The sequence below is a fragment of the Balaenoptera acutorostrata genome, chromosome 18 (assembly GCF_949987535.1).
Source record: "Balaenoptera acutorostrata chromosome 18, mBalAcu1.1, whole genome shotgun sequence".
NCBI lineage: Eukaryota > Metazoa > Chordata > Mammalia > Artiodactyla > Balaenopteridae > Balaenoptera > Balaenoptera acutorostrata.
Window position 1 is genome coordinate 4,755,745 of NC_080081.1, and position 25,777 is coordinate 4,781,521.

General features: G+C 39.6%; 1 protein-coding gene across 2 annotated transcripts in view; it reads left to right on the forward strand.

Moving 5' to 3' along the window:
• Positions 1–25,777, forward strand: part of NALF1 (NALCN channel auxiliary factor 1) — a 561,883-nt gene that overhangs the window by 533,169 nt on the left and 2,937 nt on the right. Inside the window, exon 3 of one of the 2 annotated variants that reach the window (XM_057532681.1) lies at positions 24,665–24,710. The exons of the other annotated variant lie outside the window; for it this stretch is intronic. Within the exon in view, the coding sequence (XP_057388664.1) occupies positions 24,665–24,687 (23 nt within the window). The 3' untranslated portion in view covers positions 24,688–24,710. The remainder of the gene's footprint in view (positions 1–24,664; positions 24,711–25,777) is intronic. 2 annotated transcript variants of the gene reach the window in all.

A 25,777-nucleotide genomic window follows, 5' to 3' on the forward strand; every position in this document is an offset into this window, starting at 1 on the left:
GGAGTCGTTCGTGGGTTCTACGCTGTCAACCCATCATCGTGATAATTACGCGGGTTTCCCCCCTGCACACTCCCTCGCATTCTTCTAGAATCCCCTCGAGAAATCCTTGATTGCTTACCTGGAATGGTGAGCCAACACTAACAACACAGAAGTAGCAGAGCATCTCAGGCTGCGGGTGCTATGGTAACGTACATTACGAAAATTACCACTTGATTGACGGATAAGAGAGACCCTACATGATTTGCTGCTGTATTTTTTCATGGGTGAATTATTGAAAGAAAAAAAAAAGTAAAAGTAGATCTGCTGGGGGTTACTGACAATGGAGATAAAACATTTTGAGAATTCTGTGTAAATTCTGCATTTCATTTTTTAGCTGTGACAAGGATGAGGTTATATTTCCGCCTCCTGGGAAAACACGGCGGGCTGTTGCTCGTTAGGGTGACAGGTCTGATAATGAAGTGATGGAGGACGGGCGCCCCCTGGTGGCGCGGCTATGCGTCTGCAGGGGACCTAAAGCGGTTTATTTCCCGCAGGCAAGGAAAGTCGTTATTAATAATCCTTTGAGAGAAAAAGATGGGGGAAAATACTTGGATATGCATATTGATCGAGTCAGAAAGGAACTTTTTAATGTTGCGTGTCATTCACAGGAGAGAGTTGACAACTGTGAAAAAAAATTCCCTAAATTGTATTCTGACACGTCTGGGGGGTTGATGAAGATTTTTAGAAAGATTACGTAAAAGATCTTCTCACCAAAGTAGTATTTCAGTAGAAAAATCTGCTCCCTATAGATTTTAATTTGGACGTCTATGATATCTTTAATCTCCGTACCTTCTCCAGTGTGTGAATATGTTTGATTATTTTCTAAAACTCAAGGGTCTTTTTTTCTGAAAAAGGAATAATGAAATACCAGCTAGTTATAGCACCATGTGATGTCATACAAAGTCTTTATATATATATAATATATATATATATAAATCTACAAAATATGTAGATACAGAATCTTCATATAGATACAAAATCTTTATATAAATATAAATGTATATATATAAATTTAGACCAAAAGAGAAATGTGAAGGAAGATAGTATGATCAGAATAAATAATAAATATGAAAATAAGTTATTTTTAAGCACTTCAGTAGCATGTAGTAACTTCATGTGTTTGGGACATCGTCTTCCATTAAAACACTGCTTATTTGGAGGCTTATTAAATTCATGTAGTTAGACCTGCGTTCAGGTCCTCGTACTTAAGATCATCTTCTCCGACGTCCACCTCCGTGTGCTGCCCCAACAGTTCAAGTTGGCCTTGAGCGAGGGGACTAATGCAGGGAAAGAGCCCCGGAGTAGAAATGAGGTTGGTGGATTCTGCCCATAGCTATGAATTTTGGAAAGTCGTACCCGCTGGGTTTCCGTTTCCTCATCTCTGCAAGTGGCTGATGGGTCTGGGTCTCCAGCACACTCAGCCCTCCTGGGTGTTGAGGGCAGAGTCTGAGTCAGACGGGCGCCCCTTGGTCCAGGCAGAACCTGAGTCAGATGGACACCCCTTGGTCCAGAATGAGGGCAAAGCACCCCAGCTCCAGACAATGAAGAGTCCATCCTTGTCTGTGTTGATGGAGGCTGGCATCTCGCTCCAGGTCCCCCTGCATGACCCTCGCTGGAGAGCCAGGAAGGACTGGTGATAAACTCATCTACCTCCAGGTGTGCTGATAAAACTGACCATACCCTCCCAAGCCTGCACACCTAGACAAACCTTGGAGAAGTTCTAACATAGTCCACGTTGTACTCTGCATTTTCTCTCTCTACCTTCCCTGATCTAAGAGGAGAAATGAAAGGAATTAGACCAGGGAGAGTTGAGGAAACCATGCCTGGAGCTTTTGCATGGCGTGGAGTTGAATCAGCCCCGAGGTGTGTCCAGTCTCTATGGCAGGGAGCCCCAAGCTTGCTGCTTCTGGAGCCAGGAAGGGCGGAGCCTGCAGCCACTTCCTGGCCTGTTCCCAGGTAAGTGGGCACCGCAGGTGCACTGAGCAGAAAGCTGTCCTCCTTGATGCCACCTGGAGAGGATCCTAGTGACATCATCTCACAATTGCCTGGTAATCTGTAGCAGCAGCGTAACTTGCTGGCCTGGCCGGTATGTCTTGACCTCTGAACTCCCTAGGATGGACGACTATCCTTTACTGAAGCCAGAACTATTGAATGCTGCTCCGACAGGACCAGGGCAGGGCATCCTGGGCAATGAGTTGGTTGGTCTGTGCTCAGATGGAGGTTGAATGAAAACGTTTAGAGAGCTTCCCTAGAGCAAGGAGGAGGGTGAAATACACGTCGTTCTGCAAAGATTCACATCATCCCCAGAAAGCTTCGTGACTGACAAGACTCAGAGCTGTTTATGACTGACATGGCAGCAGAGTAGTAAGATAAAGGAAGAATTTCAGTTCTGGAATTCGGTTTAGGAAGGGTAACTCTGCACAAAGCGGGATCTCCTAGAACAGGCGAAGCCTTATTCAGCGAAGGCGTTTACTAACTTCATCTGCAGTTAAACATCTCTGCAATCAAGCCTCTCTGTGAAGTGTTTATCCCCACCCTGTAGCTGTTCTGGGTACCGAACTGCTTTGGACATTGCAGTGATCTCACGTGATTATAGATTCAGTCAATTGGAGAACAAGCCTGAATTATAGACGTCATCTAGTCTGATGTTGCTTTTATACAGGATTAAAGAGAACTGACCCCCTGCAACCTATTATTGCAGAAACCAGGATAGACCCACATTTCTTGGCTATATATTAGTCCAGTGTCTGTATCACTGCTGGAGTGGGAAGTGGCCATTCGGTCCGTCCTGAAATTAACCTGTAAGCAAATGTCTCCTTTCTGCTGTCCAGCTGGAGAAGGTCCCCCCGTAGGGAAAGAGAAGGTGGGGACACAGCTTGTGGTGTGTGCAATGCTGTTTCCAGTAGTTCAACACACACGTCCTGATTTCACAACATCACATATTATGTTAAAAATAAACATCACACATATTTTCTACCTGGGCCATTCTTTCTGCTTAAAGAAAGGAGAAGTGTTTGGAACAGTTCTCTGGAAGATTTTGTGCTTAGATGGCTGGCTTTTTCAGTCAGATGAGTGAGCAAGTTTTTTAGACTGCACACATGCAAACCTACAAATATATGAGTATGAAGGGTAAAGACAAGAACCCAAGGTCTCTAAAACGTTTGCCTAAATAATTGTGCATCTAAATGACCTTCTGCCCTGTGTTCAGTAGGTTTGAGTCCCATAAGGAAATAATGCATTCGATACATTTTAAAAATGGAAAGTGAACCAATTTGTCTCAATTTTGAAATCTTGTCTTTTTGGTGGTTTGGCTTGACTTTACCAGATGAGATGATTATTGTTAGTCATAATTTCTAATGTATCAGATCATTATAATGTTTACTCTTTGGGTTCAATGTGAAGTTGTCTTCAAATTAGTAAGATGTAGGAGGTCAGTTTTTATATCCGTGACACAGTCATTGTTCAAAATAATTTTTTAAATTTTCTCTGGAAATAATTTTCATATCCTGAAGCATTCTCTTCCTGCTTTGGGAGATTTATCTGAACATGTATGTTGTTTATGGCTGTAAGCCCGGTGCCCAGAAAGGTGTCTGACAGAGTTTGTGCTCAATAAACAAATTTCAAATGAATTAATTAATGGGGAACAATCTGTGGTGGGCCCTGTTATGAGGAAGAAGGGGCCATCCAAGGTGGGGAGAAGCCCAAGGAAGCCAGGGGGTGAAGGTTGTACCCTGCAGGGCCACCAGCTGCCTCCTGCCTGCCTCTGTCTGCCGGCGTTATTCTGATGATTCCAGAAAGGGGGCTGACAGGTAGATGCACTTTAACAACATGTCCCCCTGTTGGAGTCAGAGAGAATATCAGTATTTCCTTTGAAAGCCATTTTGTCCCTCATGTTCCATCCTCCTGTCACAGGCAAGATAAAGACTCAGGTGGAATGCTGTTCAGACCTCATCATGCACGTTGCTTACTCACCTGGAATGCTAGGACTTTAAGCCTGATGAACGATGTGACACCTCACTTATGGAATTTACATTTTAGGTGGGCCCCCCAAACTGAGCATCAAGGTTAAATTGCCCCCTGCCCCCCAGTTCAAGTCCTAACCCGCAGTATCTCAGAATGTAACCTTATATGAAAATAGGGTCTTTATGGAGGTAATCAGGTTAAAGTGAGGTCATCAGGATGGGCCCTAATCCAGTGCTGACCATCTGCTAGGGCTGCCATGTAACAAGATGCCACAGACAGGGTGGTTTAAACAATAGAAATGTATTATCCCACAGTCCTGGAGGCCAGAAGTCCAAGGTCAAGGTGTTGGCAGGTTTCATTTCTCCAAAGGCCTCTCTCCTTGGGCCACCTTCTTACTGTGTCTTCACAAGGTCTTCCCTTTGTGTGTGCACCCAGGGGTCTTCCTGGGTGTCCAAATTTCCTCTTTTCATAAGGAATCTCATTGAATTAGGGCTCACTCTAAAGACCTCATTTTAACTCAGTCATCTCTTTAAAGGTCCCGTCTCCAAATACAGTCACGTTGAGGTGCAGGAAGTTAGGGCTCTAACATCTCAATTCATCTCACAGAAGTGTACTTATAACAAGGGGACATTCGTACCCACAAACATACCCGCAGGGAACACAATGGGGAGAAACACAGGGAGAATTCCATCACCTACACCCCTGCCAACACTCTGACCTCAGACTGTCGTCCTCCAAAACTGTGAGACCATAAAGTACTGTTTTTAAGCTGCCCAGTCTGTGGGACTTTGTTAGGGTGGGTCTGAGCTCTGCCTGGCTATTTTGGAATAGAACAGATACATTCAGTATTGTTTGTTCAAGAAGAGAATAATGTCTAACCCTTCTATGAAGACAGATTTTGCGTACTTCAAAAGTTCTAGAGGATTAGAGGAGAGGAAGCAATAAAAAGGAATTATAAAGGCACAGAGAGAACTCAGCCAAGAGGAGTTAGAGGATAATAATTATGCAGAGAGAGTAATGATGAAGAAAAAAGAGTATTAACCAGAACGGATCGGTTTTAATTGTAAAATAAAATGATTTTCATGAATTTCACAAATCTCCTTTTGAAGGAATTTAGAACCACATTCACTTTGCAAAGCTGTTGTGTGTACTGTGTCCACCCTTTCATGGCTTCATGATTAGAAGATTTGAAACCTGAATCTGCAAACTTTTCATGTCACGAAATTGCAGTTAGTGAATTTTTCTTTTGGAAAATCTAATCACTCTACACTTTGTGCTCAACATTGCTGTAAACCTAAATCTGCTCTAAAAAATAAATCCTAATGAAAAGCGGGGGGAGGGGAGAACCTAGCTAAATAAACTTTCCACCTCGAGATAAATTGTCTTCCATTTGGAGATGTGTTTGTTCTCATCATTTCCAGCCTACTCTTGTGGTGTCAGAAGGAAATGCAGACTCATAATTTTATATAACAGTTTTATGAGATTTGTGGACAGCTTTCAAATTCCAAATCTTAATCCTTACAAGAAGACTGGTTTATATCCCTGTTCGCTTCTATTATTCTTTCCACAAAGAGATAAAATTTAAATGCACGGAGCATCAGGAAAAGCATGAAATGTATTAAAAATCACGAGCTCCATCAATTAGCACAAAAGAAGCAAACGTGAACGTATAATTAGGGAAACGCCATATGTAAAGTCACGGAGGTTTAGAGCTGAAAGGACGTGAGCTGTTGTCCAGCTCTTGAGGCTGGGTTTCCCGTTGGCTCCGTGCACGGTTGGGTCTGGACCGTAAAGAGGGTTGAGGTCGGGACTGTTAGTGGATTCAGTGATCACCTAGAAAAGTCTGCACAAGTGAGGAAGCAGGCACGGGCTTTCCTAAGTCATATTCGTCCCACATGATAGCTCAGTGGTTAAATCCAGCAGAAAAGAAAACTGAAGAATAGAGAAGCCAAGTCTCTTCCCCGAGTTCACACTGAAGCCATCAGTAGAAACCAAGGCATCTGGCTCCCTGACTTGGCACGGTTCACTGCTCTTCTGTTTTCTCCCTTTTCACCAGAATTTATTTTGCAACTGGAGTAGCCAACCTTCTCTCCGTCGTGATCTTCTCATTACAAGCTTGACTCCAGAGGGTCATAAGCTTTTCCTACTTTTATTGTAAAACGCTTGCTATGCTAGAGAGAAATGTCTGCGGAGAAATGTGGTAGATGTATAGGAAATTATATTCTCTCCTCCACATTTTGCTTCCTAAGAAGTGTGTCCTGTTCTGCCCTAAGTATTTTCTCTTGCATTTTCACTCATTCAACATAAATTTGCACAAGACTCATTGCATCAGTTTTCTGTTGCTGCCTTAACAAATTGCCACGAGCTTAGTGGCTCAAAACAACACAGATATGTTATCTCACAGTTCTGTAGGTCAGAAGTTGGATCTCACCGGGCTGAAATCAAAGTCTCTCCTGGAACCTCTAGGAGAAGACCTGGTTCCTGATTATTCAGACCGTTGGCAGAATTCAGCTCCTTGCTATTGTAGGACCAAGGTCTCCCTGTTCCCTTGCTGGCCGTCCACCAAGGAGAGTGCCCAGCCTCTTGAAGCCACCCACGTTCCTTGGCTTGTGGTCCTACTGCCCCAAGTTCAAAGTCAGCAGTGGAGAAGCAAGTTATTCACACGTCACATCTCTCTTACCCGCTGGACTCAACCTCTCTCCCTTTTTAAGATCTCGTGTGATGAGATTAGTCTCACTTGGTAAACTTCCTATTTTGTCAACTGATTAGCAACCTTAATTCTCTCTGCATCCTCAATTCCTTTTTGCCACGTTACAAGATATTCATAGGTTCTGGGGATTAGGATGTAACATCTTCTGGGGGGGGGCATCATTTTGCCCTCCTGCATCTATCATGTACCATCTATTGGGCTAGATGCTGGTGATAGAAAGAGGATTAATAGATGTGGTTCATAACCTGAGAAACACAAGTTTATCTGGGGAAGTAAACAAATTGAATAAATACTAGACTGGAGGTGTTGCCTGTAATGTATTAACAAAATATCAAAGAGGAAGGGAACCATTCACTTATCTCCATAACTTCTCTGAGATGTAAGTATAGAGAGTGTAATTATCACAGATTTACAGATGTGCAAAGGGAATACAGAGAAACTATGTTTTCCCAGGTTTAAGCAGATGATTTCCCAAACAAGGGTAAGATCCATGATGAAGATTTCATCCCTAGCTTCCAGGCTACCTTACTGTGTATGTATGTCACTGTCACTGTTATAACCACTCCCAGCATTATTACTGTCTACTAATCATGAGCACTTAGCACAAGACATTCAGCCAAGCACCTAAGATCCACCGTCTCATTAAAGCTTCACAGTGTCTCCATGAGGAGAGTATGTGTGTCGGTAAGGCATCCTGCAAGTGCAGAAACCCCACTGGAACTGACTGAAGCAAAGAGGGAATTCATCGTCCAGAAATAAACAACAGGGAAGATGTTGTTCATTAGATAGATAGATAGATAGATAGATAGATAGATAGATAGATAGGTGGTAGAAATATGCTGACATAAAGAGATATACTGAAGCATAGAGATACAGGAGAGATTCCATGTAGAGAATAACTCTCTCGAGCTCTATCAAAGCTCCAAGTCGAGCTTTGGCTCCCCGACCCCACCTCTGAGCTCTGTTTTTCTGTTAGTTGATTTCACCAGCAGCTACAGATTTATAACCTCTCAGTTTGGGAACCGCAGCAAGAAGAGATCACCTCATTCCCATAATTTTTGCTGAAGTCCAGCCTTGGAGTCCAGTAGTGTGGCTCAAGTCACGTGTCCACACGAGCAATCCCTGCAGCCAGGGAGATGGAACGTCCAGGTCAATAAGGCAAGTCCCAGGCCTCCTGCATGTGGGAGGGGCTGGCCCAGCCTCACCTGCACCACATCCGTGGAGTGCAGGAAACCTTTTCCCCAAAATAAAATCTGGGTGCTGTTCCCAGAGGGGTCACGGATGTTCCCTGAACTAAACAACAGCTGCCCACCACATAGATGCCCCCTCACCAAAGAGACCAAGGAAGCCTGCGTGCCTTTCCCAGCCAGCCTCTGCTGGTTAAGTGCCCAGGGAGAGCCGGGATAGCCTCATCAGGAACGCTGGGCTTACTGTTCCTGTAGCGCCAATAGATTACAGAAAAGATGGCGTCTCTTTGAAAATCTAAGCATTTTCATCAAATATCTTAAAAACTCACAACAACCTTTCTGTAAAGTAATATCTGTTATTATATTTATACTAGAAAACGCATGCTTAATTATTTAAAAACATTCAGTAAGTGTCAGGACTTCCCTGGTGGTCCAGTGGTAAAGAATCCGCCTGCCAGTACAGGGGACGTGGGTTGGATCCCTGGTCGGGGAACTAAGATCCCACATGCCTTGGGACAGCTAAGGCCGCGCACCACAACTACTGAGCCCACGTGCCCTGGAGCCCGCATGCCACAGCTAGAGAGAAGCCCGCAAGCCACAGCAAAGAGCCCATGCCACAACAAAAGATCCCGCATGCCTCAACTAAGACCCAAAAAGAAAAAAAAAAACATTTAGTAAGTGTCCATCAGCAAAAAGAAGATGATAAGAAAATCCATCATCTACCACCAATAGGAAAACAACATTTTATACCATGAATAGTTTGAATGATTAAATATGCTTCTATAGCATAATTTTTTTTAATAAAGAGTAGGCATCTGGTTATTCCATCCATTCTGCCCATCTTTTTTTTTTTTTAATTTTTTTTTATTTATTTATTTTTGGCTGTGTTGGGTCTTCGTTTCTGTGCGAGGGCTTTCTCCAGTTGCGGCGAGTGGGGGCCACTCTTCATCGTGGTGCACGGGCCTCTCACTGTCGCGACCTCTCCCGTTGCGGAGCACAGGCTCCAGACGCGCAGGCTCAGTAGTTGTGGCTCACGGGCCTAGTTGCTCCGTGGCATGTGGGATCTTCCCAGACCAGGGCTCGAACCCGTATCCCCTGCATTGGCAGGCAGATTCTTAACCGCTGCGCCACCAGGGAAGCCCCTATAGCATAATTTAATGTTTGCATGATAATACAGTATATGATTATGATGTAAATTACTTGAGTGTTTTACTAATTACCGGACTTTTTTTCATGTTCATTTTTTTGCTATGTAAAAAAAAAAAAAAAAAAAAAAAATTCTACTAAGAACATATATGCATACTTATTTCCATACATTTCTTTTTTTTAAATTTTATTGAAGTAGAGTCGATTTATAATGTTGTGTTTAATTTCTGCTGTACAGCAAAGTGACTCAGTTATACATATATATTTTTTTCATTTTCTTTTCCATTATGGTTTATCACAGGATGTTGGATATAGTTCCCTGTACAATACGTAGGACCTTGTTGTTTATCCATCCTATATATAATTGTTTGCATCTGCTAATCCTAAACTCCCAATCCATCCCTCCCTCCCCCCTGCCCCTTGGCAACCACAAGTCTGATCTCTGTGAGTCTGGTTTTGTTTTGTAGATAGGTTCATTTGTGTCATATTTTAGATTTCACATATAAGTGCTATCATATGGTATTTGTCTTTCTCTTTCTGACTTATTTCACTTAGTATGATAACCTCTGGGTCCATCCATTGTGCTGCAGTATTTCCATACACTTCTAATTCATTTCCCTAAACTCATTGAATTGGACTTGGCAGGTAAAAGCGCATGCAAAACTTTAGGCCTTTGATATTTATTGCCGAAAACTCAGAAAGTTTTAACGACATAGATTCTTGCCAGCGGTGTATTATACTTCTCATTTCTCATTCCTTTGTGGACATACGTATTATAATGAGTAAGCAAAATATTCCACATCCTTGTTGTTTCAAGTCACTAAATACTAGTATTTGAACTTTTTTACATTGGTCTTTTTTCTCTTTTATATCACCTCCTAATGTCTAATTCTTAATTTAATATATAATCTTTTTTCTTTCTTCCTTTTTTTCTCTCTCCCTTTCTTCCTTTCTTTCTTTCTCTCTCCCTTTCTTCCTTTCTTCCTTTTTCTTTCTTTCTTTCTTTCTTTCTTTCTTTCTTTCTGTCATCACATGTGCACATTTTCCTTTTCTTGCATCTTTGTTTTCTTGTAGGAAACAAGGGGCCCAAGGAGCCTGGCTTCTCAGAATATTCATTTGTGCTGTCTTGCCTCTGAGAGATACATACTTCAAAACCTCATTTTTGTTATTCTTCATATTTTCTCAGTTTCTCAATCTAATCTTTTCTCATCTTAATATTTTCTCACTTTACTATATATGTATGTGTCTTTCTCTATATATTTTTAAAATGTAATCAGCAGAAAACCAGTAGATATCAAAACTATTGAACGAATATATGCTTTTGTTATTATAAAAGAACAGATGTTCTATGTCTCTCAAATAAGAGTCATAAGTGAGTGTTAAATCCTATTATTTCCCCCACCCCAAAAAGAATAATTATATCTCTTTTACTTTAAACTTCTTTGTCAATTCACATCTGACAAATAAAGACAGTTAATCATTCTAGTTAATATTCTTTTTGTTAAGTTTAATGTCAACTCTAACATATTGAGACAATTTTCTTGTCTATAAATGATTCTAGAATATTGGCTTTTCCTTAGAGTCGGAGTACTACCAAGTTAAGTTTTGGCATTATCTTTGAGTAAAAATATTTTGATGAAAATCACAACTACTTTTGTTCACATTTAATGTTTCAAAAACTGGTGATCAAATTAGGAAAATAATTTTCCCCTAACTCATTTTAAAAAAGCATATTTTTGAAGTCCAGGTTTATTTATGAGGTGTTTTCATGCCTTGAAGCCATTAATGTGTGTCTGTGTAGGCAGGACACAGACATTGGGATAGCTTTGTATGTATTCTGTGATTACACAGAAAGTCTGTTTTTCTCTTTAGAAAGAAAAGCAGGAAATGTTGTTTGTACTCTAAATACATTCATGGATGGATCAAAGCATTAGCAAAACTGTCTCTTCAATTACAAGTCATGGTTTGAGATTCTGCAGCCACAGACTTATTTACGTAGTTTCCTGTTTTTAAGGATATTTCCTTTGCAGAGTCATAGTTACTAAAGATTGCCAAATTAAAAAAAGACTGGGTAATCTACAAAAACATGACACTGATTTACAGTATGTGATCCTCACCGTGTCACTTCACAGAGAAAAATAACACAAATAAATAGAAATAGAACACAATAGGTAATGTTCTTAACGAGGACCATACAATTTTCTTCTTGGGTAACAATGCTGAACTAGCTAACACTCAACATGAAGTCACGGAAACATCCGTGAGAGATCCAGTTTTTCACATCCTCCTGTAATGTAGATTCATATGACACACTTCAACGCATTTCTCTGAATCCTTGAAATTCACCTCATGAAATCCCATAAACACTCTTCCCATCTATGAGAGGAGCCCAAGTGGAAAAATGAAAGCACTTAGCAACCATGGCTGGCTCACAGGAATGGAAGAGGAGTCAAGATTCTTATTCCTTCCTCAAGTGACTTTTACTAGTTGCACTTGGTACAAGTCCCTGATACTTGGGAACTTATCAGAATAGGAAGAGGAACATGAGTCTTTCTGTCCCACCAGCACCCCCTGCCTTGAGCCCTACAATGTTCTGATGGTTTGTACAGATGCTAACAGCTGCACTCCTCTGGGAACTGATATGGTTTTCCTCCATGCCATCCTATAAAGTCTACATCAAGGCCACCCTAAAAGGCATCATCAGGAATGGAGTGGAAAATTAAATGATATATTTGGTGAGCAAATATTTTCTTCATCCATGAATTTTTTTTCTTTCCTATTTTCTTAGAATAAATTTTTCATAACTAAAAATATCACTGTAACCATTTTAGGAGAGATAACAATGAAAATGTGATATTTAACATCATGTGTTCTGTTGAGACTGTATTCTCTCTGACTGCAGAAGACGGTCTTTGTCTTTTAGTACAATCCTAGAAAAATTTAGGACCCATTGTTGAGAAAATTATCTGCTTAGCTTCTAGACATTTTGAGTGCCTAATTTATCCCTCAATTTAGCTTATGGTCTTAAGAAATGAGTGAATTCTTTGTAGAACTTCTTTGCCATTTTAATGTGGTCCTTTTATTTTAATTTCATTGCGTATGATTTTCCATTTTTAAAACAATCTCTATTCTATCTAATGTGCACTTAGCTTTCTATTCTGAATGACCTTTACATAGGCAGGTACTTGTGTGGCCCATTCTTGAGAGTCTGTATCACTTTTCTTCTTGATATGTGTACTTATATTTTACTATTGTGTTATATCCATGTGCTAATATATTCAACGCATTAACACAGTCTTTTACAACTCAGAGTATTACTTCATGATCCCTTGGTTCCTTCCCCTCATTAAACAAATATTTATTGTTCTCTGGGAGATAAGCAGAATGCTAGGTGTTTAGAGGAAAGATGGAGTAGTTAGATTTCAGTGTGATGTTAGCCTGAAAATTCATCATATGGATCTGATACATTTGCCACCACTCTGCTCAAAAAAAAAAAAAAATTAATCTATTTCAAATGTATACCTTAATTACTTAAAATTTGCCCTTGCTTAAAAAAGATACTATAAAGATTGTAAATATATAGATGCTCCTAAGTCATTCTTTCTGCAGACGGTCATATGATTTGGAAATTTGTTTCTAAATTTCTGAGACTGACTTCTCATTTTATATTGTTTTGCCAGCCCAATGATAAAATAATCCTAGAAAATTAGCAAAATCTCTACAGGTCACTTATGTTATTTTTACCTTTAAAAAAGTGGATACAATTTGGATACTAGTGCTAATTTTATATTTTTTGTAAGTTATTTCTAAATAAATCCTAGGTTATATGCATGTGAAACCACTATTGCAGCAAATATAAAGTGAAGGGCTATTAAAGGTGAAATGCTAATTTCAAAAACTATTTTTTGCAACTCTCAGGATTTACATGATGGCAAAAAATGGTCCTGGTGATGAGTAAACCATTGCATTTAAGTGCGGGTGTGACTTCTGGTTCAAGGTGGCAAGCTGAAGCAGGCTTTTATTTCCCACCTGTCTCTAACTCTTATTGAAATTGAAGTAAAAACTACAAAATGGGATACATTCATAGACGCTATAGAACCTAGAAAATGGGACACAGTGAAAACGGAGACTGTTTTAAAAAGTATACAGAGGACTTCCCTGGTGGCACAGTGGTTAAGAATCCGCCTGCCAATGCAGGGGACACGGGTTCGAGCCCTGATCCAGGAAGACCCCACATGCCGCAGAGCAGCTAAGCCCGTGCGCCGCAACTACTGAGCCTGCGCTCTAGAGCCCGCGAGCCACAACTACTGAAGCCCACGTGCCTAGAGCCCGTGCTCCACAACAAGAGAAGCCACCACAATGAGAAGCCCTGCAAGGAAGAGTAGCCCCCGCTCACCACAACTAGAGAAAGCCCGCGCAGCAACGAAGACCCAACACAGCCAAAAATAATTTTTAAAAAATTTTTAAATAAACAATGTACAGAAGAGAAAAGGCAAATGCAGGACTCTAGAATGCAACCAGAATTGTGAGAGCCTTCAGAGCAGGCTCTGAAAAAAGACCACAGCAGACGTGGGAACCGTTCTTCAAATAGGACCCTTTGATGATCATGGGTTGTTTGGGGGACCTAGAGAAAGCAGAACAAAAAGACCAGAGATTCTCTGATGGATTAAAGGCTCTGAGCAGACATCTGAGCCAACAGATCATCCCCATTCCTGTCTATGCAGTGTGGTGTCTGCCCACAAAATCCAGGGATCGACTTTCTAGACATTGAATGAGCTCCCTGGGTGGATGTGAGGAAGGCTTCTTAGTAATGACTTTTGGGGGTGTTAGGAGGGGAGCTGCAATTCATCCATTTCATCTCCATTCACTCACCCTGAGGAGACTTCTGCCTCTTGGAGAGACTTGACAACTGAAGGTGACAAGAGAGTAAAACATTATGTGGAAGGGCCGGGACAACCCCATATGAGGTTTTTTTGGATAAAACAAAACAAAACAAAAAGAGTATGAAGGTGGAAGTGGGGAAAGGAATTGATTATCAAAGCAATGCTAGAAGGAATTTCTCCAGAGTGGAAGAAAACCACGGTCAGATTGAAAGGGACCAGCAGAAGAAGCTATGAAGAAACCACGTGTAGACATATCTTCTTGAATTTTCGAAAACAACAAATATATGAAATATCCGAAGAGGTTTCATTGAGGATAACAAACCCAAGCCTTTAGTGAAATGAGAAGGATATTAACATCTGTGTCATAGCCAAGATTTTAGCCCCTATGATCTTCTTTCTTGATATGCCCATGAATATGGTACATTACATGGCTCAAAGGACTTTGCACATGGAATTAAGACGGCTAATCAGCTGATCTTAAAATAGGGAGATTATCCTGGATTATCTAGGTCCACCCAATATAATCACGGAATACAGAAGTATCAGCCAGAAAGATGAGGCAGAAGGAGAAATCACAGAAATGGAAGGTGTAGGAGGGACTCAACCCACTGTTGTTAGATTTCAAGATGGAGAAAAGGGCCGTGAGCCAGGGATGCAGGTGGTCTCTGGAGGCTGAGAGTCTCCAGTTGGCAGCCAGCAAGAAAGCAGGGAGCTCAGTGCTACAGCCACATGAAACTAAATTCTGCCAGACTCCTGACCCAGTTTGGATAATCAAGGCCAACACCTTGATTTCAGCCTGATAAAAAATTGTCACAGACATCATCGTGGCTTAAAATGGCATCCATGTATTACCTCACAGTTCTATAGGTTAGAGCCTGGGTTGGTTTTGACTTATGTCTCTACTTCACTTTGACACTAGTCATAACCAACCCAGCCTCTAACCTATACAACTGTGAGATAATATATGGATGCCATTTTAAGCCACTGTGATGTCTGTGACAATTTTTTTATAAATAGAAAGTGAACGCAGATTTCGGTACGTAGAAGTGGAGTGTTGCTGTAACAAATACCTAGAAATGTGCAAGTGGCTTTGGAACCAGGCACTGGCCTAAGTTGGAAGACTTTTGAGGAGCATGATAGAAAAAGCCCAGATTGCCTTGAACAGGGTGTAGGAATATGGTCGTTAAAGCCTGCCGGTGGGGGCTCAGAAAGGAATGAGGAACATGTTCATGGAAATTGGAAACATCTTCAATGGTATCAGAAAGCTCAGCAGAATTGCATCCTGCAGTTATCTGGAAAGCAGAGATGCTAAGTCATGAATTTGGCTCTATGGCTGAGATTTCCAAGCAAATGTTTAAGGTGTGACCTGGCTTTTTCTTGCTACTCATAATAAAATGCATAAGGAGAGAGATACGCTGAGAGAAGAATTATTAAACAGTAGAATCCACTGCAATAGATTTGATGATTTGGGAAAATCTCAGTCTACCAAGATGGCAAAAGATTAAAAAAATTGCGGTCAGGAAAGCATACTCTAGAGAAAACCAAACAAAACTTCTGAGGGTATGGCTGTACAACCATTCTAAGACCTCACAAAGTTTGGAAGGTCAGAGTATTAAGTTATACAAAAGGCTTTTGAAGAGATTAAGGGTGGGACTCATGGATTCCCCTCAGCCCTTTGAGCAGTAGCCAAAAGTAGAGGAGGGATTATCTAGGGAGGATTTGTGGGGGAGCTTCTTGTCTAACGGGGTAAACCCTTGTGACATGGACAGGAGTCTCACAAGTAATGGAGAAGTTTATATTAGCAAAAACCCTGCCAGCTTGGACGGAAAGGGACAGAGACAGGATGAAGGGAAGGAAGGCTGTTGGACCCTCAAAATTCTACTGGCGGAAACTTGCTAGTGAAACTACTCAGCTGCACACAGATGCGACTTTTTATAAGAAAGGAAAGATGAGTTAGAGGACAGAGATGTGAGCCCAGAGGGTGGAGCTGAGAATCACAGAGGATCATGCGCAGGCCTGCAAACCTGATGGAGTTGGTGCAGCTAGATTTCAAAGTTGATTTGGGTTGGTGACCCCCTTCTCCTTCCATCTTCTCCCTTTTTGAAGCAGAATGTCTGCAACTATTAGTCTATGCCTGTCTCACCATTGTGTGTTGGGAGCAGATAACTTACTTTCTGGTTTCGCCGATGGAGAGGAATTTTATCCTGGGATGGATTATGCTTAGAGTCACATCAATACCTAATTTAGGTGATATAGATAATGAAATTTGAGGATTTTGAACTGATGAGACTTAGGGGAGATTTCTGCACTTTGAGTTGTATTGGGTTGAGACTTGGGACCTTGGGATAGGATGAAGAGTTTTTGCATCTGGCATGGATGTGAGTCTTTGGGAGCCAGAGGGTGAAGTGTGTTAGACTGAATAATGGCTTCCCCCCAAAAAGATGCCCATGAACTAATGCCCAGAGCCTGTGAATGTGTTACATGGCAGAAGGGACTTTGCAGCTATGATTAAGGTTGTGGTTGTGAGATATGGAGATTATCCTGGATCATCTAGGTGGGTCCCGTCTAATCACACAGGCTCTGAAAAGCACAGAAGGCAGAGTCAGTCATAAAGACACAATGTAAGATTCAGGTAAGATGGGGCTGAAGGAGAGGTCAGAGAGGTTAGAAGAATGAGAAAGACTCCACACTGTCACTTTGGGCTTTGAAGATGGAGGAGGAGGAGCCAAGGGATGAGGATGGCCTCTAGAAGCTGAGAACAGCCCCATCCAACAGCAAGCAAGGACCTCAATCCTAGAAGCATGAAGAACCAAACTCTGCCAGCAACCTGAATGAGCTTAGAAGTGAATTCCCCCCTGGAGACCCTGAAAAGGACTTCAGCCCTGCCAGCATCTCGATCTTGGCCTTGCGAACACTGAGCAGAGAAACCAGCCAACCCTCCTAGATTGTGACCTACAGAAGTGTGAGTAAATAATAGAGTGGTGTTTCAAGCTACTTATGTGTAGTAATTTGCTACAACATCGACAGGAAACAAATACAGTCATAATTTTCTCCCACAGCACTGGACCCTAGGACACAATGAGTAATGCCTCCAAAGTTATCAGAAGAAGAGATTGTGAGTCTGGGATCCTATACCCAGGCAAAATGTCTTTCAAATAGGAGAATGAAGTCTGTTTCAATTAAATGTGTATATTCTTGAAAGTTTACCTTCTACATATCCCATCTGAAACATTACTTGTAGTTTTACTCTAGTAGAACAAAAGAGTATTACAAGAAAGAGGGTAATGTAGGTTCTCAATATTCGTGGTGGAGTAAAATAAATCATAAGATAATATCTGTGCATTGAAAAGAACCTGTTCATATTAGAACACGGAAATTGTTATGATTATGAAATGGATTTAGTGACATAGGGATGAAGATATAATATTTTTCCTGATTATATGAAGAATGAAAGACAACTAGAATCTCAGAAAAAATGTGCAAGAGAATCGTGAGTCAAATATAAAGCTATCTAAAATTTTTATGATTTTTATGAATTGATAAAATGTAAAAAGTAATCATCTATTTTGCCTGATATTTTAAATTCTTTGAATGATATTACTGTAATGAAATGGCATTACATGAACTCTAAGAATTTTTTTTCTTTCACTTTCAATTTTCAAAATTAACATACAGAATGAAAACATGTAAGAAGATGTAACCATAGTTTAGAACAAAAGCAGTGGCTGGTCAAATATGAGATTAATGGGATAGGAGAGAACTATACAGACATGAATCTACTCAACTTTGTCAGTTGAGAATAGATATGACCTAAAATCACTGGATTAAGAAATAGACATATGAACACACTGTATAGAATTATGAAGGTACTCACTCCCAACATAAAAACAAAAAAAAGCAAAACAAAAACCAACAAAAGTCATAGTGGATTATGCACGCCTACCCTCCACACCCTGCCAATGACCTCATCTTAACTTGATTAAGTCTCTTAAAACCTTATTTCCAAATAAGGTCACTTTTGAGGTACTAGGATTTAGGTCTTTAAGATATATTTGGAGGGCAAATCTATTCAACTTTTAGCACAGAGAAAATGAAATATGGAACCTAATAAAATATACTTCACATAAAAGAAGGAAGACAGAGTTTGAGAGACAGAATGATAGCATATATTTAAGAAAAGTTACTACAAGGGTAATTTTAGAAAGCATCTGTTCTCAATAAAATTCAAGGACATATAGACCCTTTAAAACAAGGGGAGAAACGTGGAAAGGAAATTTGGCTGGGAAGCAGGCAAACATAACAATTAATTTAGATTAATATATATAATACATATATATACATATATATATATTGCAGGGCAACAGAAAACAATTGCTAATATGTTATGCACGTATAGTATCAACCATATAGAGATTGAAGTAAGCAAAGTGGAGGATAAGCTTGAAGAAGACAGAGGCAAAGTCCAAGGTGGAGACCAAAACTATAAAAATGATGAGAAGGAATGTGATAAATTGAAAACACATAATACACAGGAAACAAAAGAAATAACAACCAAACGAAGACTGGGAGATATCTTTCCTGAGCTTAGAGACACTCCTACTGGCAGATTAAAGTGGTTCTTCCCATTCTGGCAAAGTTAAGGAAATTAGATCAAATTCCAAACATTCTTGAATTTTGAGATTGAAGGGAATAGCCTGCAAGCTCCAAGGTGGAAAATATCATATTTGACCAGAAAGAAAAACCCTGACATCACGTTTTTCTTTCAGAGAGTGAACCAACAGGCACAGCTATGTTTGTTCTGTGGGAATCTCTCTCTGGTGTGGCTGATGAGACCAGCATAAACCAGTCAAATAAGTCAAGTCGATTTGCATCCCCAGGAGCATGTCACTGGAACCCAGCAATTCCAGTCAGTCCCCTATGACACTGAATTAAGAGAACAAAACAATGAAGTCCTATCTCCATGAAAAAGCCCAAAGATAAATGAGGGAGATGGGCAGCAGGAAACAGAGATCATTCCAGTGCTGTAGGGAGCACCCCTAGTTCTGATGGCCATGCTATTTCTTAATTTAGTTCTTCATGTTCCCTTGTGTGCTCTCAGTCTTGTATCTCATAGAATAGGCTTGAATTTTTCACATATTCCTCCCATTAGCTGCTCTAGGTTTTGTTTTGTTTTGTTGCCTAAATTAGCTCCAGTGAGTTTCTATTAATTGCAACCAAATAATCCGTGAATAAGGTACATATAAAACAATATACAAATGTTATTAATCATTACTGGGAGGGAAGATATAAAAATGTTAGTAATTTAACAATAAATAAGTTTCAAACATCTGATTATATAGCCCCCCCCCAAATGACGAGGGATTAGGAGTTGGAGGAAGTAAAATTTAGATAACTTCCTCATCAATGATCCTGATAATTAGACAAATTTGTCCAAGTGTGTGTGATTTTTTTTAAAATGTAATTCTAGGAGAATTAATAACTGCACATATTTAACAAATTATGAAAAGATACGCACTTAAGTTCACACAGCAAATGATAGACAACAAAGGGAATGGTAAAGAAACATTTTTAAATGTTTGGAAATGTTATTGTATGAGGATGAAGGCAAGACCAAGCACTACAGATCTGACAATATGGGTAACTGGTTGGAACTCTCCTTTCCAATCATTGTGAAACTCTTAGATGTAGAACACAGTGCAGAGAAAAATATAAAAAGATCAAGAAAAATTAAAATAATGGACAATGATATATCAGAGATGTAAAATGAATGGAGATAAGGTTAAGTCACTTTCTTTGCTCATCTGTAGGAAGCAATTCCTCATCCTTTCAAGTTTGATCATGAGATGACTGCAATTCAGTCATATCTTCAGGCTCCACGTCTAATTCCAGCTCTCTTGCTATTTCTACCACATCTGCAGTTACGTCCTGCAGTGAAGTCTTGAACCCCTGAAAGTCATCCATGAGAGTTGGAATCAACTTCTTCCAAACTCCTGTTAATGTTGATACTTTGACTTCCTCCCATGAATCAGGAATGCTCTTAATAGTGTCTCTAGTGGTGAATCCTTTCCAGAAGGTTTTCAGTTGACTTTGCCCAGATCCATCAGAGGAATCACTATCTATGGCACCTACAGCCTTACAAAATGAATTTTTTAAGTTATTACTTAAAAGTAATAACCTGAAAGTCAAAATTACTCCTTGATCCATGGGCTACAGAATGGATGTCGTGTTAGCAGACATGGAAATAGCATTAATCTCATTGTCCATTTCCATCAGAGCTCTTGGGTGACCAGGTGCGTTGTCAATGAGCAGTAACATTTTGAAAGGAATCTTTTTCTGAGCAGTAGATTGCAATAGTGGGCTTAAAATATTCAGTAAACAGATGTACTGTCACCCAGGCTTTGTTGTTCCATTAATAGCATGAGCAAAGTAGATTTAGCATAATTCTTAAGGATTTTAGAAATGGTAAATGAGCACTGGCTTCAATTCAAAGTCACCAGCTACTTTAGCGCCTAATAAGAGAGTCAGCCTGTCCTTTGACGCTTAAAGGCATTGACTTCTCTCTAGCTATGAAAGTCTAAATGGCATCTTCCTCCAGGATAAGGCTGTTTTATCTACATTGAAAATCTGTTGTTTAGTGTAACTACCTTCATTAATTCTCTTAGCTAGATCTTCTGGATGACTTGTTACAGCTTCTGCAGCAGTACTTGCTGCTTCACCTTGCACTTCTATGTTATGGTGATGGCTTCTTTCCTTAAACCGCATCAACCAACCTCTGCTAGCTTCCAAGTTTTCTTCTGCAGCTTCCTCCCCTCTCTCAGCCTTCATAGAATTGAAGAGAGATGGGACCTTGCTCTGGATTAGGCTTTGCCTAATGTTGTGGGAATGTTGTGGCTGGTTTGATCTTCTATCCAGACCACTCAAACTTTCTCCATATCAGCACTAGGGCTGTTTCACTTTCTCATTATTCCTGTGTTCACTGGAGTAGACATTTAACTTCCTTCAAGAAGTTTTCCTTTGCATTCACAATCTGACTGTTTTTCACAAAAGGTCTAGGTTTCAGCCTATCTCAGTTTTCAACATGCCTTCCTCACTAAGCTTAATCATTTCTAGCTTTTGATATAAAGTGAGAGACATGTGACCCTTCCTTTCACTTGAACACTTAGCGGCCATCGTAGGGTTATTAATTGGCCTAATTTCAATATTGTTGTGTCTCAGGGAATAGGGAGGCCTGAGGGAGACGGGGAGAGACGGGGAATGGCCAGTCGGTGGAGCAAACACACCACATTTATTGATTAAGTTTGCCATCTTATGTGGACACGGTTTGTGGCACCCCAAAACAATTTTGGTAGTAACATCAAAGATCGCTGATCACAGATCATCATAACAAATATAATAAAGTGAAAAAGTTTGAAATACTGCAAGAATTACCAGTATGTGACACAGAGACACAAAGTGAGCAAATGAAAAATAGAAAAAAGTGGCACCTTAGACTTGCTGGGCAGAGTCACCACAAACTTTCAATTTGTAAAAAACACAATATCTGTGAAGCTCAATAAAGTGAAGTGCGATAAAATGAGGTCTGACTGTATATGTGTGTCCATGTTAATAAAAAGTTGAAGAAACAAATTCCAACAGTTTCTTCTTGTTTCTTTTTTCATCCTAATGAAATCAGGTTTGGGGTAATTTTCCCCCTTCTTTTTACTTCACTGTTTTCTAAACTTTTGCATTTGGAAAGATATTATAAAGCATATTACTAGTTCAAATATTTGAAAAATTAGTCTCATATTCCTGGATTTAAAGATGGCAAAATGTAAATTACTGAGATAATAAAGGGTTATATTGAAATAATATTTGTTTATTTTAAGGATTTCCTTAGAATGTCTTTCCTGTACTTAGATGTTATTTATACTGACTATACTAGAATAATTGTTTTGAGCTGTAAAAAATAAGGCTTTTCTGTGAGTGGCTTAGACTAATTGAAAACAGAAAAAGAATTTGAATTAGATGTTCTTTAAAGCCCTTCCTAATAATAAATTCTGACTCTACTATTTATCCCAACTTATAAGAGGAATAATTAATATTACGTGACATTTTACTACCTGCCAGGCACTGTTCTAGACAGTTTATGTGTATTATTTAATAGTCAAAAATAATTCATGAGGTTGGTACTATAAGATAGAATAATTGCTGCTACTATTATTTTCAATGTCAAATAGGTAATGATTCATTAGAGATTGCAGATAGAACATTTTGTAGCAAACTGTAGAAGAACAACATTTCATTAACTGAAAAAATTGCTCTTTTCCTCTCCTAATCCCAATCTCTTATATATTTGTGCAATGAGATTGTTTGAGAACTTATTTATTTTCATTTGGTAATATGTTCTTATAGTTTCTTTGAAGGATGAGGAAGAGTTGGCTGCTATAGGTAGGCTTTCCCAGGAAGCATCTGTATCCAGACGGTTTACTAGAGAGAACTCAGAACTGTACCTGTGAGGGAGCTAGGGAAAAAGGATTCAGCAGAGGGAAAGAAATCTGAGGCTGGCTTGGCCCTTCGCAGATGCCCTGTGTCTTCAATTTCTGGGGAGACACTGAGGCAGAATCCAGCCACAGGCAGCATTCCTGGCTGGAGGAGTGAGTCAGAGATCAGGACAAAGCAGACCAATGTAGAGAAAAGTGCAGTAAAGTTTCCTAGGCGGACCCAAGAGAAAAGAAATCGTTATTAGGCATAAGTCCAAAAGGACAGAAGAATGGATAAGGAGACAACAACCAAACCCGTTTAGAAACCAGAAAGAAAATTGGTGCATGTGAAAGGATTTGGTGACACCTAGAAAAGTGAATGCTAAAGCAGCAGAGAGGAAGCAAAGAGTCAACCAGATTTCCATCCAATACTCTCTCCAGACACAGGAATTGACAGCATGAAATACTTTGGAGGAGGTGACAACATAAGGGAGACCAGGTGGAAGTCTGTATATGAGGCAGTCAGATCTCCGTAACCCATGCCTCCCTCTCCAGAGAAAAGTGCTGGCATATTTCTTTGTGGGAGGGGAACTATTTTTTGGAGATGGTTGAAGAAAGTTGTTGGACTGGGTGACAGACATGAGGAGGGCTTCCCACGTAAAAAGTAAGAGACAAAGAATAAAAAAGCGATCTGGAGAAAACAGAATGCATGCAGGGAGGAAATAAAACACGACAAATAAAAGTGCTGTAAAAATCTCAGAGTGATAAAAGAATATATTGCAACTGTGAAATGAGAACAGTCACTTCAAAAAAAAAAGAAATTCAGAGCATATAAAAGAGATCTTGGATATTAAAATGTGATTTTTTTTAAAAAAGAAAAACTCAGTAAAAATTATTTCATGGTAAAGCTCACCAAATCCTCCAGAAAGCAGAGCAAGGGATGAAGTGATGAACAAGGGAGATGACAAGAAAATTAAAGGACAGGTCCCAGAGGTTCAACAACTAAATATGGGAGTATCGCTCAAATAAAGGTGAAGGATAAGAATTTCTAAGCCGGAATTCCATACTCAGCCAAACAATCAATTAAACGTGAGGCAGACATTTTTAGGCATACAGCTTCTCAGAAATTTACTCCCAAGAGTTTGTCCGTATGAAAGTACTAGATGCCGAGTCCACCAAAATGAGCAAAGAGGTATAAGGAACAGGAGATAGGAAATCCATGGGAAAGAGGCAGCCAGCATCCCCAAGAGGAAGGTTCATTGGAGTTTTCAGGCTGGAATCTATGCATTAGGCATAAAAGCCACCAGTCCAGATGGTAAAAGACTCCAGGAGATAGTTCTTCAGGAAAATACAAGTGATAGGAAAGAGCTGGCAAAGTATTGCGTGCTGAATTAGTAACTATGTAGAAAACTCTAAGAATTAGTAAGTATTAGCTCTAGGAAAAACAAAGTGGAATCGGAATGGAAAATGAAAGTTTACTGCACGTCTGAGTTGAGAATTGTTTTTACAGCATCCCAATAAAGGAACACCAAGTATTAAACTTACTACCATAGAGGAAGGGGGTCACCTATGGGCTGGAGAAAGTGCAGAATGAATGTTTTATCCTCACATGTCCTGGGGCGGGATCGGGGGGTGGGGGGAGGAATCTACTAGTGATAGTGATAAAAAATGAAAAATCACAAAAAGCATAAAACAGGTTATTTCCAGAAATGGAGCCAATACAGAAACAAATAAAAAAGTGCAATATTTGCCTCTGAGAAGGAAGAATTTGGGATGGAGGAGGTGGAGGAATTTTTTTTATAAAATATCTTGTAGAATTATTTGATTACAATATGCATGTATAACTCTGAATAAAAATTCTTATTAAAAAGATGGACAATGTAAAAAGAAAGAGTATTAATTTTTTAGTCCAAAAGAAGAGTACATTGATTGACCTGAACAAATTGCCTTATTTTTTCTGAAATGACTTTAGGTCTAAATCAGTGAGCTGGCTTCTGAGCAACTTTGGAAGAGCTTCTTATCTGGATGACATTGTTAAAGATATTCTGACTGTTAACATTCTAAAATGTTGACCTAAATGACCTTTAGATTTCTATTGTTATAATCTGAACTACAAACTCTCTTCTTTGTAGAATATAATTTTGGAAAACGTATACTTCAATAAATGATTAGTCTACCAGTGAGGTATCTTATTTGAAAAAAGAATAAAATACATACAATAAAAATGTCGGAGCTGCAGACCTCATTAATTCAGTTTTTTTTCCATATTCTACCTAGGCGAAGGTGAAGTTTACCTTTGAATGCCTAAGAAGAAATGAATATTGTAAGCATCATTATAAGGATATCTTGGTCATTTTTTTAAAGAAACTGAAGATTGCAGTGTATATTATTTAATAGACTCTTTATTGAATAAATATATATTGAGCTTATTCGTGTAACAAATCTCATTAAGTACCTATTTTATTCAGGCATTCTGCAACATATTGGGAATACGAGGCTGATACTGTATAGTTCTTTCTCTTATGGTGACACATAAGTAAGGAAATTGACATGAAAATGAGCAATTGTGATTAAAAGAAAAAATAATAATTGCTCTATTGAAGCGTTACACAAAATGCACTAGGAGCCCAGGACTATGAATGTAGGCTTCACAAAGGGAATTCCATGTGAGCTGAACCTGAAGGAGACATGAGAGTTAGTTCTATGAATTGATGGAGAAAATTCCAGAAAGAAAGCTTGAGCCGTGGTACATATGTGGGTGGAAGTGTCACGTGTTCTGAGATCAGCCAAGAGTTAAGGGTGTCTGGAGCACTGAGCAGTGAGTCTGGAGAGAGAGGAAAGGAGACTAGATTTCATGAGTAAGGTCGAGTCAATGAGGCACTACTAATAGTGATTATAATTCACAGTAGTCAAATTTTTCAAGTTATTTCTCTGTGCCAGGCACTGAGCCAAGCACTTTACATACAACATCATATTTAACCCTAACCAACTACTCTATCGTCATTTTCAAGTTTTTCAAGCTTGAGAGTAACAGAATAAAATTTGTGTAGAAACTTCATGCTAGATCTCATGAAAAAATGTTTCAGTCAAGTTAAAAAAAAAGGATACAAAATGGCTTAAGCGACCACGTAAAAATTTTATAATCTAGCAAGAAACGAGATTGGAAGGTTTAGATAGCCAGTTGTTTTATTCTTTTTCGTCACTTCGAAAGTCTCCGCTTATCAATTTAAAAATAAGAACGATGTGTGTTTTTAGAGGAAGAAGGGGAAAGAGAAGGGAGAAAGAGGAGAGGTTCTGTGATGAGGGAAGAGAAAAAAGGAAGAGAGAATAAGAGAGAGTGAGAGAGTGAGCTAGACCCACAATCACTAAAAAGTGATGCTGGAGGATGGG